The sequence below is a fragment of the Diaphorina citri genome, unplaced genomic scaffold (genome assembly GCF_000475195.1).
Source record: "Diaphorina citri unplaced genomic scaffold, Diaci psyllid genome assembly version 1.1 scaffold904, whole genome shotgun sequence".
In the NCBI taxonomy this organism is placed as follows: Eukaryota; Metazoa; Arthropoda; class Insecta; order Hemiptera; family Psyllidae; genus Diaphorina; species Diaphorina citri.
This window is the reverse complement of record NW_007378335.1, coordinates 16,851-32,072: the sequence shown is the minus strand read 5'-3', so window position 1 is coordinate 32,072 and position 15,222 is coordinate 16,851. Positions and strand designations below refer to the sequence as shown.

Sequence of the window (15,222 nt, the reverse complement as noted above, 5' to 3'; positions counted from 1 at the left end):
TGTTATTATAGGGTTAGGTTAAACGCAAGAAGGAGTTTTCACAATAAGAGCCGTGATTAGTGTTATTATAGGGTTAGGTTAAATACAAAAAGGAGCTTTTCTTTTCCACGGACGTGACTTCTGCATAATTACCACAACGGGTATTCTATTCTTCGATTTCGGGTTGACAAGATCTCCGAAATTCTTCAAATCAACTTCTTGATAATTGAACGGGTTAATCTGAAGGAAATGAATGTCTCCACCCTCCCAGTCTGTAAATACAATTGAAATCCCTCAGGTTCAGGTAATGATAATGATTGAATAATAAAAAAACATCTCAAATTTCCGAGGTACCCATGGGTTAACGGCATCCTAGCAAGTTCTTACCTGGATGATATTTTCAAGAGGACCAGCGGGACTTTTGCAGCTCTATTTGTCCTTCCAACGTTTTGGCCAGGTTTATTATCAGCAGCTGGATAGGAAAACAAAAAACAAAGATGTTAGATAAATAAAATTTTACAAATTGCTTAAAATAATAGATTTCATTTAGTTATTCTTTGTCTTTATGAATCAAGGAACCCAAATAAATTGTTGGAAAATTGTTCGTCTGTCACACAGATGGATAGGAAAACAAAAAACAAAGATGTTAGATAAATAAAATTTTACAAATTGCTTAAAATAATAGATTTCATTTAGTTATTCTTTGTCTCTATGAATCAAGGAATCCAAATAAAATGTTGGAAAAATGTTCGTCCGTCACACAGATAGACCTGTTGCCCTGTTTACACGAGAAAACGGCTCGACCAATTTTGATGAAATTTTCTGTGCTTGTTAAGTAAGATGAGTATTGGAAATAACATAGGCGGCTTAAAATAGCCACCGTCCATCTTGATTCAAAATGGCGGTAATGTATATTTTGGTCATCACACAGATAGACCTGTTTTTGCCCTATTTACACGAGAAAACGGCTCGACCAATTTTGATGACATTTTCTGTGCTTGTTAAGTAAGATGAGTACTGGAAATAACATAGGCAGCTTAAAATAGTCACCGTCCATCTTGATTCAAAATGGCGGTAATGTATATTTTGGTCACCAGTTTTTACCACGTGTAACGTACCTGAGATAGGGCCACTCCAAGTGCTACCCCAGCTATAGTATACAGATTTCTTTCAGCCCAGAGTCGCATCACTTCTATACAACCACTGGTCCACACTTTCTTGCTGGCTTCAGCCACCTGGAATACAAGTCCCAAGAGGTTATTATCCAAATCTAATATTGTAAATAGAAAAACGTTTTTTTGTGAAAGCTAAGCCTGGTTTACAATCACAGCAATATCAAACATAAATTTGACATCTTCGAATAAACCGCAGATACCACGAACAAACCGCGGATACCGCGAACAAACCGCGGATACAGCGAACAAACCGCGGATATCGCGAACAAACCGATACCGCGAACAAACCGCGGATACCGCGAACAAACCGCGGATACCGCGAACAAACCGCGGATACCGCGAACAAACCGTGGATACCGCGAACAAACCGCGGATACCGCGAACAAACCGCGGGCATACACACGGATACGGTACATATTTTGTATTTGTAAATAAACATGAAAGTCGTATGGGTGAATATAGTTGTATTCGATTAATATGTGACTTTCAATTCAGTCATCATACGAAATTTCTCAATAGTTGTTTGGACAATGGCCCCCTACCACACACACTGCCAGTCCAAACTAGTCTAAAGAGAAATTTCGTATGATGATTGAATTAAAAGTCCCATAATCGAATACAACTTATTTATGTATTGAGGATATTAAATAGGTTAAGTAGATGAGATTTCTCGGCACATAGTCTCAAAATAAATAAATACAAGGGTAATTATATAAAAATGAAAAACATTCAAATATATTTGTATTCCACGTCATGTTTGAGACGTAAAAATTTTAAATTATGCAAAAGTTCCACAGTTGATCTCAAGAACGCAGCCCCTGATATTATCAAATTGTAAAAAAAAAGGTTTGAAATATTTTTGCATTTAGGGAATAAAAACATAATAAATAAAAATCTAGTAGGAATATAATAGTATAGGGGAATAATCTCATGATTTTTGTTCGATAAAACGGGACAAAGAGAAAGGTAAACCTCATATCCAAGAACGCAGCCCCTGATATTATCAAATTGTAAAAAAAAAGGTTTGAAATATTTTTGCATTTAGGGAATAAAAACATAATAAATAAAGATCTAGTAGGAATATAGTATAAGGGAATAATCTCATGATTTTTGTTCGATAAAATGGGACAAAGGGAAAGGTACGAGTAAACCACATATCGGAAAATACATATCTTACCCCCTGGTTTACATTTTACAATCTCATGTTAACATGGTTTATCTGAGAATGCTCGGACACTCTTCGGGTATAGATAGTCATGTAGAGCCGTATTTTACTATGTGACTTTTTTTTATAGTCAACATGGCTAAACCAATGAGATTGTGAGATTCCGCTTTGTGGACATAGTGTGGACGTCCAAAGCGGAATCTCATTGGTTCAGCCATGTTAACTAAAAAAAGTCACATAATAAAATACAGCTTAGTCTTCGAGAATTCTCAGAGGTTAAGACACACTTTAACATGAGGCTGTAGATCCACGTACAGTCGAACCTGTCCGAGTGGGACCCGTGTAAGAGAGAAACCTGGATAAGTGGGAAAGAAATGCCGGTCCCTTGGATTCCCACTTAGACAGGTTTGACTGTAATAATTTATATTTATACCACATGTCGTTGGTAGTCAAATAGAATTAAAACTGTAAAAACACACTCTAAAATATATGTATATTTATAAGAACCAATATCACACAAGCACGCGAAAACTTTTCTCCCAATGAATTTTGAGAGACAGGGGATCTATTTTCCAAAACAATATTTATCACTTCGAATTTCACACTCCTCGCGCAGTAAAAATGGACTACTTATACTCGTACATAAACGTACAATTTATTAAAGAACACCATTAGCTTATACTCTTCGCAGGAAAAATATCTGAAATCTTCACCAACTGTGAAGAGTATAAAGTTACTGGTGTTCTTCTTTTTAAGATGATTCTTCACAAAATCACGTCAGAATCTATCAGTATGTACAATTTATCCTTAAAATTGGACACATACTTATAAAAATATGGCTTTTTAATGCTTGATCCAGTTTCACTTTAAGTAGATAGGTACAATTGAAAGAGAGAGAAAAAGCTGAAATCTTTGAAGCAAAAGCGCAGAGTGAAGAAGAAGTCTCAAGAAAAAAATGCTTTCGCAATTTGCACAGTACTATCGATCAGTGTTATTTTCTGTGAGTGGTTGAAACTTTTGCCAGGACCATCATGACCATTGTATGTAAGGGTGCTTTTTAATGCTTGATCCAGTTTCACTTTAAGTAGATAGGTACAATTGAAAGAGAGAGAAAAAGCTGAAATCTTTGAAGCAAAAGCGCGAAGAAGTCTCATGAAAAAAATGCTTTCGCAATTTGCACAGTACTATCGATCAGTGTTATTTTCTGTGAGTGGTTGCAACTTTTGCCAGGACCATCATGACCATTGTATGTAAGTGTAAAGTTACTTTGGTCACAAACCTGGCCCCAGATAAAACAAAACAGATCTCCAGATGACAAGCTTTTAAGTACAGTTAAAATTCGTTTTTCATAAGTCACTCAGAGCCAGTTCCCACTTGTCGTGTGCTTCACCCAATTTTTTTCCCCCGAATGTCCTGTAGGCAATGTAATTTAAATGAGAGTGTTCCCACTACGCACGACACGATTTTTTTCCGAACGACAAGTGGGAACGGGCTCTCTCTTTACACATCTTTACCAGCGTGAAATTAGAGAAGTCGTGAGAGAGGGAGAGAATTATGTCATCCGTGGTATCCATTGTCCTCACAGTGCACGGACCGCTCGATCGATTCCAGCTTTCTAGAGGAAATTTCGATTCCAGCTTTTCAGAGACTTTTGATTCCAGATTAAAGGACACACCTTAGCGACTTGCGCGAAGCTGAAAACTTGCTTTCTATTTTAATCTACGTTAACATTAGGACTTTTACTGAATGCTACTCCGTTTTAGAATTTACCTACTCAGGGTGTAGAAGAACCGTCATTTCACGGAATTCACGTGATGAATCACATATACCTACCCGGTTATTGGACAAATCTAGGCCAATTCGAAAATGCACAAAATACCTACTAGGAAAATTTTCACCTGATATTGCCCTCGTCAGAACACGAGATTAAAGGTAACCTCCTTTGTTTTATGACTTTTATGTAGGTACTGTGGTTTCAGTCCAAGTTTTTAATTAATTTCTTTAACTTCTAGTTAACATGGCTAAACCAATGAGATTGTGAGATTCCGCTTTGTGGACATAGTGTGGACGTCCAAAGCGGAATCTCATTGGTTTAGCCATGTTGACTAAAAAAAGTCACATAAAAAAATACAGCTTAGTCTTCGAGAATTCTCAGAGTTTAAGACACACTTTAACATGAGGCTGTAGATCCAAGTACAGTCGAACCTGTCTGAGTTGTGAGCTTTGAGTACTAACCTGAGGTAGTTGACCATATCTCAACACTCCCTGGGGGTTTAGAATTGAGAGAGTAAAGCAGAACAAAAATAGATAGTATCAGAACTCAGGCAATTTTAACACACAGGATGCAATTATTAGGTGTTTGTTAATTCACCTACCATCATTCCAAATCTCTAAAATTAGGATCTAGAAAATCCACACACATAAATAAAAATGGTGTTTTGGATTATTATTCTGAAATCCAATTTTACCTAGTGTAAGAGGCCCTGATAACTTTGGGGGGGCTTAAGCCCCCCAAGCCCCCCCCTATCGCCGCCTATGGCAATTATTAGGTGTTTGTTAATTCACCTACCATCATTCCAACATCTCTAAAATTAGGATCTAGAAAATCCACACACATAAATAGGTAGGTAGTCAAAAACAGTAAAATTCGAGCACTGTACACAAAAACACAGTTATTCTCAATTCTGCTAATGTTAACTGTTCTCTATCTCTTTTCAATACTGGGTGGGCCACAAAAAATCTGGCCCTGTGACTGACGAAAAAAAAAGTCGATTTCTGCCCTGTCTTCAGTCTTGTGATAGTGACAGAGAGTACCCATCATAGATAATGGTTTAAAAAAAAACTGAAAGATGGGAGAAAGAACTAACAATGAGAGTACACCTTGTATAAAATTAGTCTGGCTATGCTATGGCCATGACCATATCCTATTTCCTATCTATAGTAATTAATACTGTAGCAATGTACAATAATAAGCAGAAATCTATAGGATATCTATTTATCTATTGCAGCACACTCATCACGCAAATAGTCATGAAAAATTACAGGTTCGAATCTCTCTAAAAGTGAAATAAATAGAGACAAATGTTTCATATTCGATTTGGGAATATATAATTCATGTATTCAAAAAATAGAATAATGAGGGTGATTTCATATACATAGGGAGGTTTTCTGTACAATTGGGATAATGGTTAAAAAAAAAAAAAAAAACTGAAAGATGGGAGAAAGAACTAACAATGAGAGTACACCTTGTATAAAATTAGTCTGGCCATGCTATGGCCATGACCATATCCTATTTCCTATCCATAGTAATTAATACTGTAGCAATGTGCAATAATAAGCAGAAATCTATAGGATATCTATTTATCTATAGTAGAAATGAACACTATCAATAATTAAGAGGGGCCTGGATACCTATAGTAATAAATTTAATGGTACTTGTTCAGAAGTCATGTCAATGGAAAATCGCTACAGAAAGGAGGTGTCACAAATGTGTTATTATAGGGTTAGATTAAACAAAAAAAGGAGCTTTCTCAATTTCCCAGCTTCCTGTAGAACTCGATTAGATTCACGTCCTTCTGTTTCACGGTAACATATACGCCAAACGAGCCTGTAACATATGAAGATTAACAGGAAATAGAATGTCTGGCTAGGGGACGTTAAACAGAGAGAAGACTAGTGTCTGGCTGTGGGACTATAAACAGGGGGGAGAATGGCTAAAATGGTACTTGTTCAGAAGTCATGTCAATGGAAAATCGCTACAGAAAGGAGGTGTCACAAATGTGTTATTATAGGGTTAGATTAAACACAAAAAGCTTTCACAATTTGAGCAGTGACCAGTGTTATTATAGGGTTAGGTTAAACACAAAAAGGAGCTTTCTTTTTCATTGTGATGTCTTCTGAATAATTACCAATTTAATTAATGTTAGGTATCATTGGTATCAATAATAATGAAAGAAGATTACTTACAGAGGACTGTTGTGCTCCATAGCCACACATGATGTTCACAAGACCACTCTGAAATCACAGAACAAAAATAGAATAAGCACAAGGTCCTGGTTCAATTCCCAGAAGAAAATAAATAAATAATTAAGTTGATGATGATGCTTGTATTTTGATAGCAAATATTTAAATAATAATGAAAGAAGATTACTTACAGAGGACTGTTGTGCTCCATAGCCACACATGATGTTCACAAGACCACTCTGAAATCACAGAAAAAAATAGAATAAGCACAAGGTCCTGGTTCAATTCCCAGAAGAAAATAAATAAATAATTAAGTTGATCATGATGCTTGTATTTTGATAGCAAATATTTCAAGACATAGAGAGTACTGAAAATAAGGATAAAATAGTATGTGAGTTCTTAAATAATAAAATAAATGATAATGATTCAGTACTAGGGCTTGTAGGCAAACAAATCCGTGCTGGCATCAACTGGGATTAGGCGCTGGAATAATAGAATAGAACAGAATAGAATAGATTATACCCTCTTTATCCTGCCAGAATAAGACTGAAAAAGAACACTCTTTTAGGTGCAATAGTACTACATACTGGACTCCGCACACAGGAATTTCGTCAGAAACGACCCCTATTTCAAACACTCTGTGATAAGATCGGACATAAATAGGGTAAAACAGCATAGTCAAGGATCGTCTCCGTTCCCTACTTATACAGGGAGGTTCAAAATATTCGTCCCAAATACAGGGTCTCCTTGTTCAAGCTCCGACTCTGTTCCCGGAATCCCAGCTTCCTGTAGAACTCGATTAGATTCACGTCCTTCTGTTTCACGGTAACATATACGCCAAACGAGCCTGTAACATATGAAGATAACCAGGAAATAGAATGTCTGGCTAGGGGACGTTAAACAGAGAGAAGACTAGCGTCTGGCTGTGGGACTATAAACAGGGAGGAGAATAGCTAACCGTAACCAGCCTAGCAAGCTGGCAGTTCCTCAAAGGGTTCTCTCTGCTTTTAAAGACCAAGCACAACAAATATTTCAACGGGTTACTTTTTGGTGCTCTTGTGTTGACCCAGCACCTACTCATACATGGAAAGAAGGTATTGTGTCTCTTTTTATCCATTTGATGAGAGACATACTACAGGATGGGTTTGATATGACACAGATCATAGGTACAAGGTTAATGTAAGAGTTGTTTCATTTCTAAAAAAAGTGCCTTGGAACCACTTTCATATTACTTTAAGGCTCATTCTTTTACATCCATGCCTATCCAAGAACAGAAAAGTTTGGTCAAAAAATTTCCACCCTGGCACAGAGGTGGGTAAAAGTTGACTTATACTCACAGTGATGTCAGTGGCATTTATACAACATGAGAAGGGCACTCCACACTTCTCAACACTAGGTGAAGAACAGTTGAAGTACTCGTTCTTACTCCAATCCATGTAGCCTTCCGAACTTAGACCACAGCACTGAAACTGAAGGATAGAAAATAGACAGTTAGTAGCTGTTGGTATTTTTCCTTTCAGAAATTAAACTGATTCCAATGGCACACCATCCTTCATTTTCTCATGGTTTGGTACAAGTGCTACCATACCACACAGTGATTAAACCTAATTTCCTTGTTTTCCTTTAAAAGAGGGGAAATTGTCTCAATTTCTGAAAGAAAAATATGACTAGTCTAATGTAGCAGTTGTTTTGTTGCCACAATATTCAAACTGTAATGAAGCCATTTCTGGTGTTCTTGTGGTAACTCAGCACCCAGGGTAGGACATGCTACATGATGGGCATGCTATGACACAGACCATATAGTCTAATGTAGTCATTGCTACAAAACAAAAATGGTGGAACACCCATCTTTAAAAAATAAAGCCATGATTAGTGACTACCCTTTTATTAGGTGATAAATAAATATACAGCATTTCATTGTTTTGTTAGGTTAGCAGTGCTATATGATATTGTTGTTAATAAGTAGAGTCATTGCTACAAAACAAAAATGGTGGAACACTCATCTTTAAAAAATAAAGCCATGATTAGTGACTGTTCTCTTTTAACCAATGAAGTCATCAAGACATGCCCCAAAATATCTTACCTCTTGTTGTGCAAAGTCAATGAGATTCTGTAGATCAGCATCATCCCGATACATGTGTATGATTTTCTCGGTGAACGACTCTTCCAGAGTGGCTTGTATATGGTGAGGAAACACAAATCCGATCACCGCTACCAACATTTCCAGCAGGAAGAATATGAGAAGACATAGAGAGTACTGAAAATAAGGATAAAATAGTATGTGAGTTCTTAAATAATAAAATAAATGATAATGATTCAGTACCATCATCCCGATACATGTGTATGATTTTCTCGGTGAACGACTCTTCCAGAGTGGCTTGTATGTGGTGAGGAAACACAAATCCGATCACCGCTACCAACATTTCCAGCAGGAAGAATATGAGAAGACATAGAGAGTACTGAGAATAAAAATAAAATAGTATGTGAGTTCTTAAATAATAAAATAAATGATAATGCTTCAGTACTGGGCACTTATTAACAACAATATCATATAGCACTGCTAACCTAACAAAACAATGAAATGCTGTATATTTATTTATCACCTAATAAAAGGGAGAATATTACCTCCTATGTATCATGTGATAGAAGGGAGTGCAAGATGAGATTCCTTCTTTAAAACGAGGAGAAAGGAGTGTAAATTTATATTACTTCATACCAAATTTAAGAAATGGAAAAAGCTAATAACTTACAAATTTTAAGAGACATGTGTTTTCCCTCAAAGCTCCCACACAACCAGCAAAACTGACAATGAAAATGATGGCTCCAAGAATAACAAGGACCAGAGCAATGTTGAGAATGACATCATACACTGTTTCCAACTTCAGGAGACCCGAGGCCTCCCATTTGTCAAGGAAAGCATACAGTCCAACGGCAATAAGAAGAGCACCTAGCAGCTGCAAAATAAAATATTGATACAACAGAAAGTTGACAACATATACAAAAAGCCCACTCCAAGGCTTACCTAAATGTAAGGGGCAAACAGCCCTAAAGAAATAGGTGAACCTGCTACCAATCTAAAGTTGAAATAAAAAACTAAGCCCATTTTCTTAGAGAACTGCATTACATGGGATTTTAGGAGGATGTCCTAGGGGTTCTTTGTTTTTTATTATATATATTTGCCATACCCAACTTTGGAACAGTTGGTTCAAATTTTGAAATTTAGCAAATGTGTTTAACACTTAAAGACCAAAGCAAGGCCTACAGCTCATCAATGTACACAACAGTAATTAAGATTATGAACAAAGTCCCATTCATTTTCCAAAATAAAATTTCTCAGAATCCTGTTTGAGATAAGAGGAGACCTACCTACATATTTATCAGTAACCCGTTAAACAATAAACTTACCCAGAATATAAAGTTCAACAGGAAAATCATGTATTTGACACAGGGGCTCACATAGGTAAAATTGGACCTTTTATATCGATTGTGCATTTTATTTATTTTTTTAGATCTAACTGGAATACAGAACGGTTAACTTTCTTCAGCCAAGAACGGTCATCTACTCTTGGAACTAGGGGTTGACAAGATAGGATCACTAAAACACAATTCTCTAGGATTCCTGGGAACAAAGTGGTTTCGATTCCAAGTGTTTTTTCGTGGTGACGTGGTGTTTTCCTCAGAGACTTTTCAACTCCCTAAAAACACCAAAAGCTCCCAAAGTTCACCTAATTCCTTTATCAAATCCCCTTCGAGTTTCTTCTTCTTCCTTCTCAAAATTCTCAAGAAAAACGCTAAACAAAAACAAAAGGAACTTGAAAAATCAGCTGATCAAGGCGGTGTCAGACGAGTGAAATGTTGGCGCAATATTTTTGTTCGATTGTGCGCGTTAAAATAACACGCCTCTGGTTTATTAGGACGGGGCTTAACAATTTCTTTTTTTTTTTTATTCAAGAAAATCACTTTTATCACTTGTCGAATGTCGATCGAGGAAAAAAAAAGAAGAAAAATATCGTGTGATATAATGGAGTGGGAACACTCTCATTGAAATAAATTAAATTACCTACAAGGGCGATTGGATGTGCGGTTTGGCCAGGTATAAAGTTCAAACAAACACACACACAAACAAACAAATATTCATTTTTATGTATTAGATACATAAACTGAGAACGTTGATTTTTATTTTACAAATTTCATAACAGTAGAGGTGTATGCTCCTTGCGGGAAACTTTCTGAAATGGAACCGGTTCCCTTTTGGAAACTGAAATGGCGCCTGTACTAGTGCGTTTTCGAGTGCGTTTAAATATTACGTTATAAATCACTGATTATTTTATTAGATAAAATTAGTAGGTATAAAATTTAATTATATCGTACCTAGAGAGATTACACGTTACAGACTATGAATAGGTGATGCTGATGACCTAATGTAAAAAAATGACCAGGAGTGATTTTATTTTAAACTTTTCCAATATCATTTGTGAAAAAAATTTAAAAAATCAAAAAGTGAAAAGCGTCCGAACACGCCCCGGTCTCCACCTATTGTAAAAAAAAAAAAAAAAAAAAAAAAAAAAAAAAATGGCCGGGAGTGATTTTATTTTAAACTTTGTTTACCATCTGATTGATTAAAGCTAAGATGGCCATATTAAACAAAGACGCTTACATAAATTAAAATAATATACGTAAAAATAATAAACAGTTCAGAATTTAAGAAAATATAACACTAAAGCCAGTCTGATTAGCTTAGAGAGTAGCACGTCTCGTCTCGTAAGCGCAAGATCTCGGGTTCGATTCCCGCCCGGGGCGAAATTCAAACAGATAAGGTTCGTTCTCTCGGAGCGGCAGGCTTTCTCCTATCCTGTCCCCATTCCTTTTTACTTCTTTTTTTTTATTTCAGGACGATAAGACCTTCATTGTTACCGTTGGCTCTCCCAAACCTCCTTATCTAGGTTCGTTCTCGAAACGTCTGGCTTTCTCCTATCCTGTACTAATTCCCTTTTTGATTTCAGGACGATAAGGCCTCCATTGTTATAGTTCCCTCTATAAAACCATTTTGTTTGAACTTTATACCTGGCCAAACCGCACATCCAATCGCCCTTGTAGGTAATTTAATTTATTTCAATGAGAGTGTTCCCACTCCATTATATCACACGATATTTTTCTTCTTTTTTTTTCCTCGATCGACATTCGACAAGTGATAAAAGTGATTTTCTTGAATAAAAAAAAAAAAGAAATTGTTAAGCCCCGTCCTAATAAACCAGAGGCGTGTTATTTTAACGCGCACAATCGAACAAAAATATTGCGCCAACATTTCACTCGTCTGACACCGCCTTGATCAGCTGATTTTTCAAGTTCCTTTTGTTTTTGTTTAGCGTTTTTCTTGAGAATTTTGAGAAGGAAGAAGAAGAAACTCGAAGGGGATTTGATAAAGGAATTAGGTGAACTTTGGGAGCTTTTGGTGTTTTTAGGGAGTTGAAAAGTCTCTGAGGAAAACACCACGTCACCACGAAAAAACACTTGGAATCGAAACCACTTTGTTCCCAGGAATCCTAGAGAATTGTGTTTTAGTGATCCTATCTTGTCAACCCCTAGTTCCAAGAGTAGATGACCGTTCTTGGCTGAAGAAAGTTAACCGTTCTGTATTCCAGTTAGATCTAAAAAAATAAATAAAATGCACAATCGATATAAAAGGTCCAATTTTACCTATGTGAGCCCCTGTGTCAAATACATGATTTTCCTGTTGAACTTTATATTCTGGGTAAGTTTATTGTTTAACGGGTTACTGATAAATATGTAGGTAGGTCTCCTCTTATCTCAAACAGGATTCTGAGAAATTTTATTTTGGAAAATGAATGGGACTTTGTTCATAATCTTAATTACTGTTGTGTACATTGATGAGCTGTAGGCCTTGCTTTGGTCTTTAAGTGTTAAACACATTTGCTAAATTTCAAAATTTGAACCAACTGTTCCAAAGTTGGGTATGGCAAATATATATAATAAAAAACAAAGAACCCCTAGGACATCCTCCTAAAATCCCATGTAATGCAGTTCTCTAAGAAAATGGGCTTAGTTTTTTATTTCAACTTTAGATTGGTAGCAGGTTCACCTATTTCTTTAGGGCTGTTTGCCCCTTACATTTAGGTAAGCCTTGGAGTGGGCTTTTTGTATATGTTGTCAACTTTCTGTTGTATCAATATTTTATTTTGCAGCTGCTAGGTGCTCTTCTTATTGCCGTTGGACTGTATGCTTTCCTTGACAAATGGGAGGCCTCGGGTCTCCTGAAGTTGGAAACAGTGTATGATGTCATTCTCAACATTGCTCTGGTCCTTGTTATTCTTGGAGCCATCATTTTCATTGTCAGTTTTGCTGGTTGTGTGGGAGCTTTGAGGGAAAACACATGTCTCTTAAAATTTGTAAGTTATTAGCTTTTTCCATTTCTTAAATTTGGTATGAAGTAATATAAATTTACACTCCTTTCTCCTCGTTTTAAAGAAGGAATCTCATCTTGCACTCCCTTCTATCACATGATACATAGGAGGTAATATTCTCCCTTTTCAGAGGTGGGTAAAAGTTGACTTATACTCACAGTGATGTCAGTGGCATTTATACAACATGAGAAGGGCACTCCACACTTCTCAACACTGGGTGAAGAACAGTTGAAGTACTCGTTCTTACTCCAATCCATGTAGCCTTCTGAACTTAGACCACAGCACTGAAACTGAAGTATAGAAAATAGACAGTTAGTAGCTGTTGATATTTTTCCTTTCAGAAAATAAACTGATTCCAATGGCACACCATCCTTTGTTTTCTCATGGTTTGGTACAAGTGCTACCATACCACACAGTGATTAAACCTAATTTCCTTGTTTTCCTTTAAAGAAAGGGAATTTGTCTCAATTTCTGAAAGAAAAATATGACTAGTGTAATATAGCAGTTGTTTTGTTGCCACAATATTCAAACTGTAATGAAGCCATTTCTGGTGTTCTTGTGGTAACTCAACACCCAGGGTGACATGCTACATGATGGACATGCTATGACACAGACCATATAGTCTAATGTAGTCATTGCTACAAAACAAAAATGGTGGAACACTCATCTTTAAAAAATAAAGCCATGATTAGTGACTGGACGTTAAACAGGGAGTAGACGAGCTTAGTCTGACTGGGGGACTTTAAACAGGGAGTATACCAGCCTGAATTCCCCTTGCTAAAGAAATAACAAAGGTGGAATGCGAAGGGCATCCACTCGGAAAATCCGTAGCCAAAACCAAATGTCAGCCCAAAACAATCACCCTAGTTTGGGCTGATTGAGAGGCTGACGAAAAACGCCTTGCTTAAACAATAAAGAAAAATAACACATTACAATAGGCAACAGGCTGGATGGATTTCAAAATCAAAATTTTCGAGCTAATTGCAAATCAATATGCTGATTTAACTTTCAGATTAGCAGCAATACATTTATGGTTCAGTGGTAAATTACCTTAAGTCAGCCGTCAAACTATTCCGGAAATCCAAGGTAAAAACCTCCTGAAAACGCCTTGAACTAGGGTGTAATGGTATGGGAACACCTTAAACTAGGTAAATCAGAATGTTGATCTCAATTTAACACAAGTAACAATATATTTATGAACCAGCATTAAATTACCTGTAAGTCAGCAGTGAGTCCGCCCTACTTACGAACATACCCATACCTACCTCGGTGGCGTAGTGGTCAAGACGCTCGCCTGGTAAACAGGAGGGCGTGGGTTCGATCCCAGTTCAGGCATAGAGTTTTATCCTCATTTATTTGAGAATTTGACCACATAATAAATATAATAATGGAGCTCTAAGGGTTAGGTTATCTTGTCCTCTTTCTCTCTTCGATTTCGGAATTTCAATATTCATCTCTAATGCCTGATCTCACCATTACCACTGAGAGTCAACACACTCAACACAGTTTCAAGGGTTTTCTTTGACGCCACCCATTTGATTTACACAGGCCAGTATTTCTTAAACTCTGGATTAACAAAACACTCTTTTAGGTGCAATAGTACTACATACTGGACTCCGCACACAGGAATTTCGTCAGAAACGACCCCTATTTCAAACACTCTGTGGTAAGATCGGACATAAATAGGGTAAAACAGCATAGTCAAGGATCGTCTCAGTTCCCTACTTATACAGGGAGGTTCAAAATATTCGTCCCAAATACAGGGTCTCCTTGTTCAAGCTCCGACTCTGTTCCCGGAATCCCAGCTTCCTGTAGAACTCGATTAGATTCACGTCCTTCTGTTTCACGGTAACATATACGCCAAACGAGCCTGTAACATATGAAGATAACCAGGAAATAGAATGTCTGGCTAGGGGACGTTAAACAGAGAGAAGACTAGCGTCGGGCTGTGGGACTATAAACAGGGAGGAGAATAGCTAACCGTAACCAGCCTAGCAAGCTGGCAGTTCCTCAAAGGGTTCTCTCTGCTTTTAAAGACCAAGCACAAATCCTCACGATGGTTGACTGCGGTTTAGGACGAGCCAGCCAAATTAACATGGCTAGAGCTAGAGACCATCACCCCGGTGTATAGCAGATACAAAAAGACATCTTTTCTTTATTCTGCTATCGCCATTCGGCGAAAGCTAAAGCCGCTACAACAACAGGATTTCGTCCCGAAAAGGACTGAAAAACTATTGGCGAAATCCGCCCTCAATGTCTTACCAGTGTGGTAGAAATGCCAACAGACTCCGCGGCGGAGAAGGCAATGGTGAAGTTCCTCCGCTTCTCATTGGGCGTCAGACTGTCGTACGGTACTTTATCCGGTAGGTACGAGTGTAGAATGGCACACAGCGCGAGGCCGTCGTTCCAGGAAGAGGAGAAGTTGGTGATGTCGATGTTGTGGTAGCCGAGGGTCTTGGTTTGACACCACTTGAGGAGGGCGGTCAGTCCGCGTATCCGGGTGCTTGTTCTTTTTTTT

General features: G+C 37.3%; 3 protein-coding genes and 1 long non-coding RNA gene across 4 annotated transcripts in view; 1 reads left to right on the top strand and 3 right to left on the bottom strand.

The window, feature by feature from the left end:
* Positions 1-363: 363 nt before the first annotated feature.
* Positions 364-10,065, bottom strand: LOC103512955 (tetraspanin-33). Its single transcript, XM_017445623.2, has 7 exons — positions 9,688-10,065; positions 9,033-9,236; positions 8,366-8,539; positions 7,620-7,751; positions 6,474-6,521; positions 1,098-1,214; positions 364-451 (listed from the first exon to the last, which is right to left on the bottom strand). The coding sequence occupies exons 1-7, from the start codon at positions 9,772-9,774 to the stop codon at positions 380-382; spliced, it is 834 nt and encodes a 277-aa protein (XP_017301112.1). The 5' UTR covers positions 9,775-10,065; the 3' UTR covers positions 364-379.
* Positions 1,826-3,366, bottom strand: LOC113468951. Its single transcript, XR_003392521.1, has 2 exons — positions 2,306-3,366; positions 1,826-2,126 (listed from the first exon to the last, which is right to left on the bottom strand). It is a non-coding gene; the product is annotated as an uncharacterized LOC113468951 (long non-coding RNA).
* Positions 10,066-11,656: 1,591 nt separating the features above from the next.
* Positions 11,657-12,718, top strand: LOC103512953 (tetraspanin-33-like). Its single transcript, XM_026826286.1, has 2 exons — positions 11,657-12,034; positions 12,486-12,718. Exons 1-2 carry the CDS (start codon positions 11,948-11,950, stop codon positions 12,699-12,701), a joined length of 303 nt encoding a protein of 100 aa, XP_026682087.1. The 5' UTR covers positions 11,657-11,947; the 3' UTR covers positions 12,702-12,718.
* A 1,419-nt stretch (positions 12,719-14,137) lies between these two features.
* The window catches only part of LOC103512952, a gene marked incomplete at its 5' end in the record, with an annotated part of 17,696 nt that continues 16,611 nt past the window's right edge, over positions 14,138-15,222 (bottom strand). The window contains one exon of the mRNA XM_026826280.1: positions 14,138-14,574. Within this exon, the coding sequence (XP_026682081.1) occupies positions 14,444-14,574 (131 nt within the window). The remainder of the gene's footprint in view (positions 14,575-15,222) is intronic.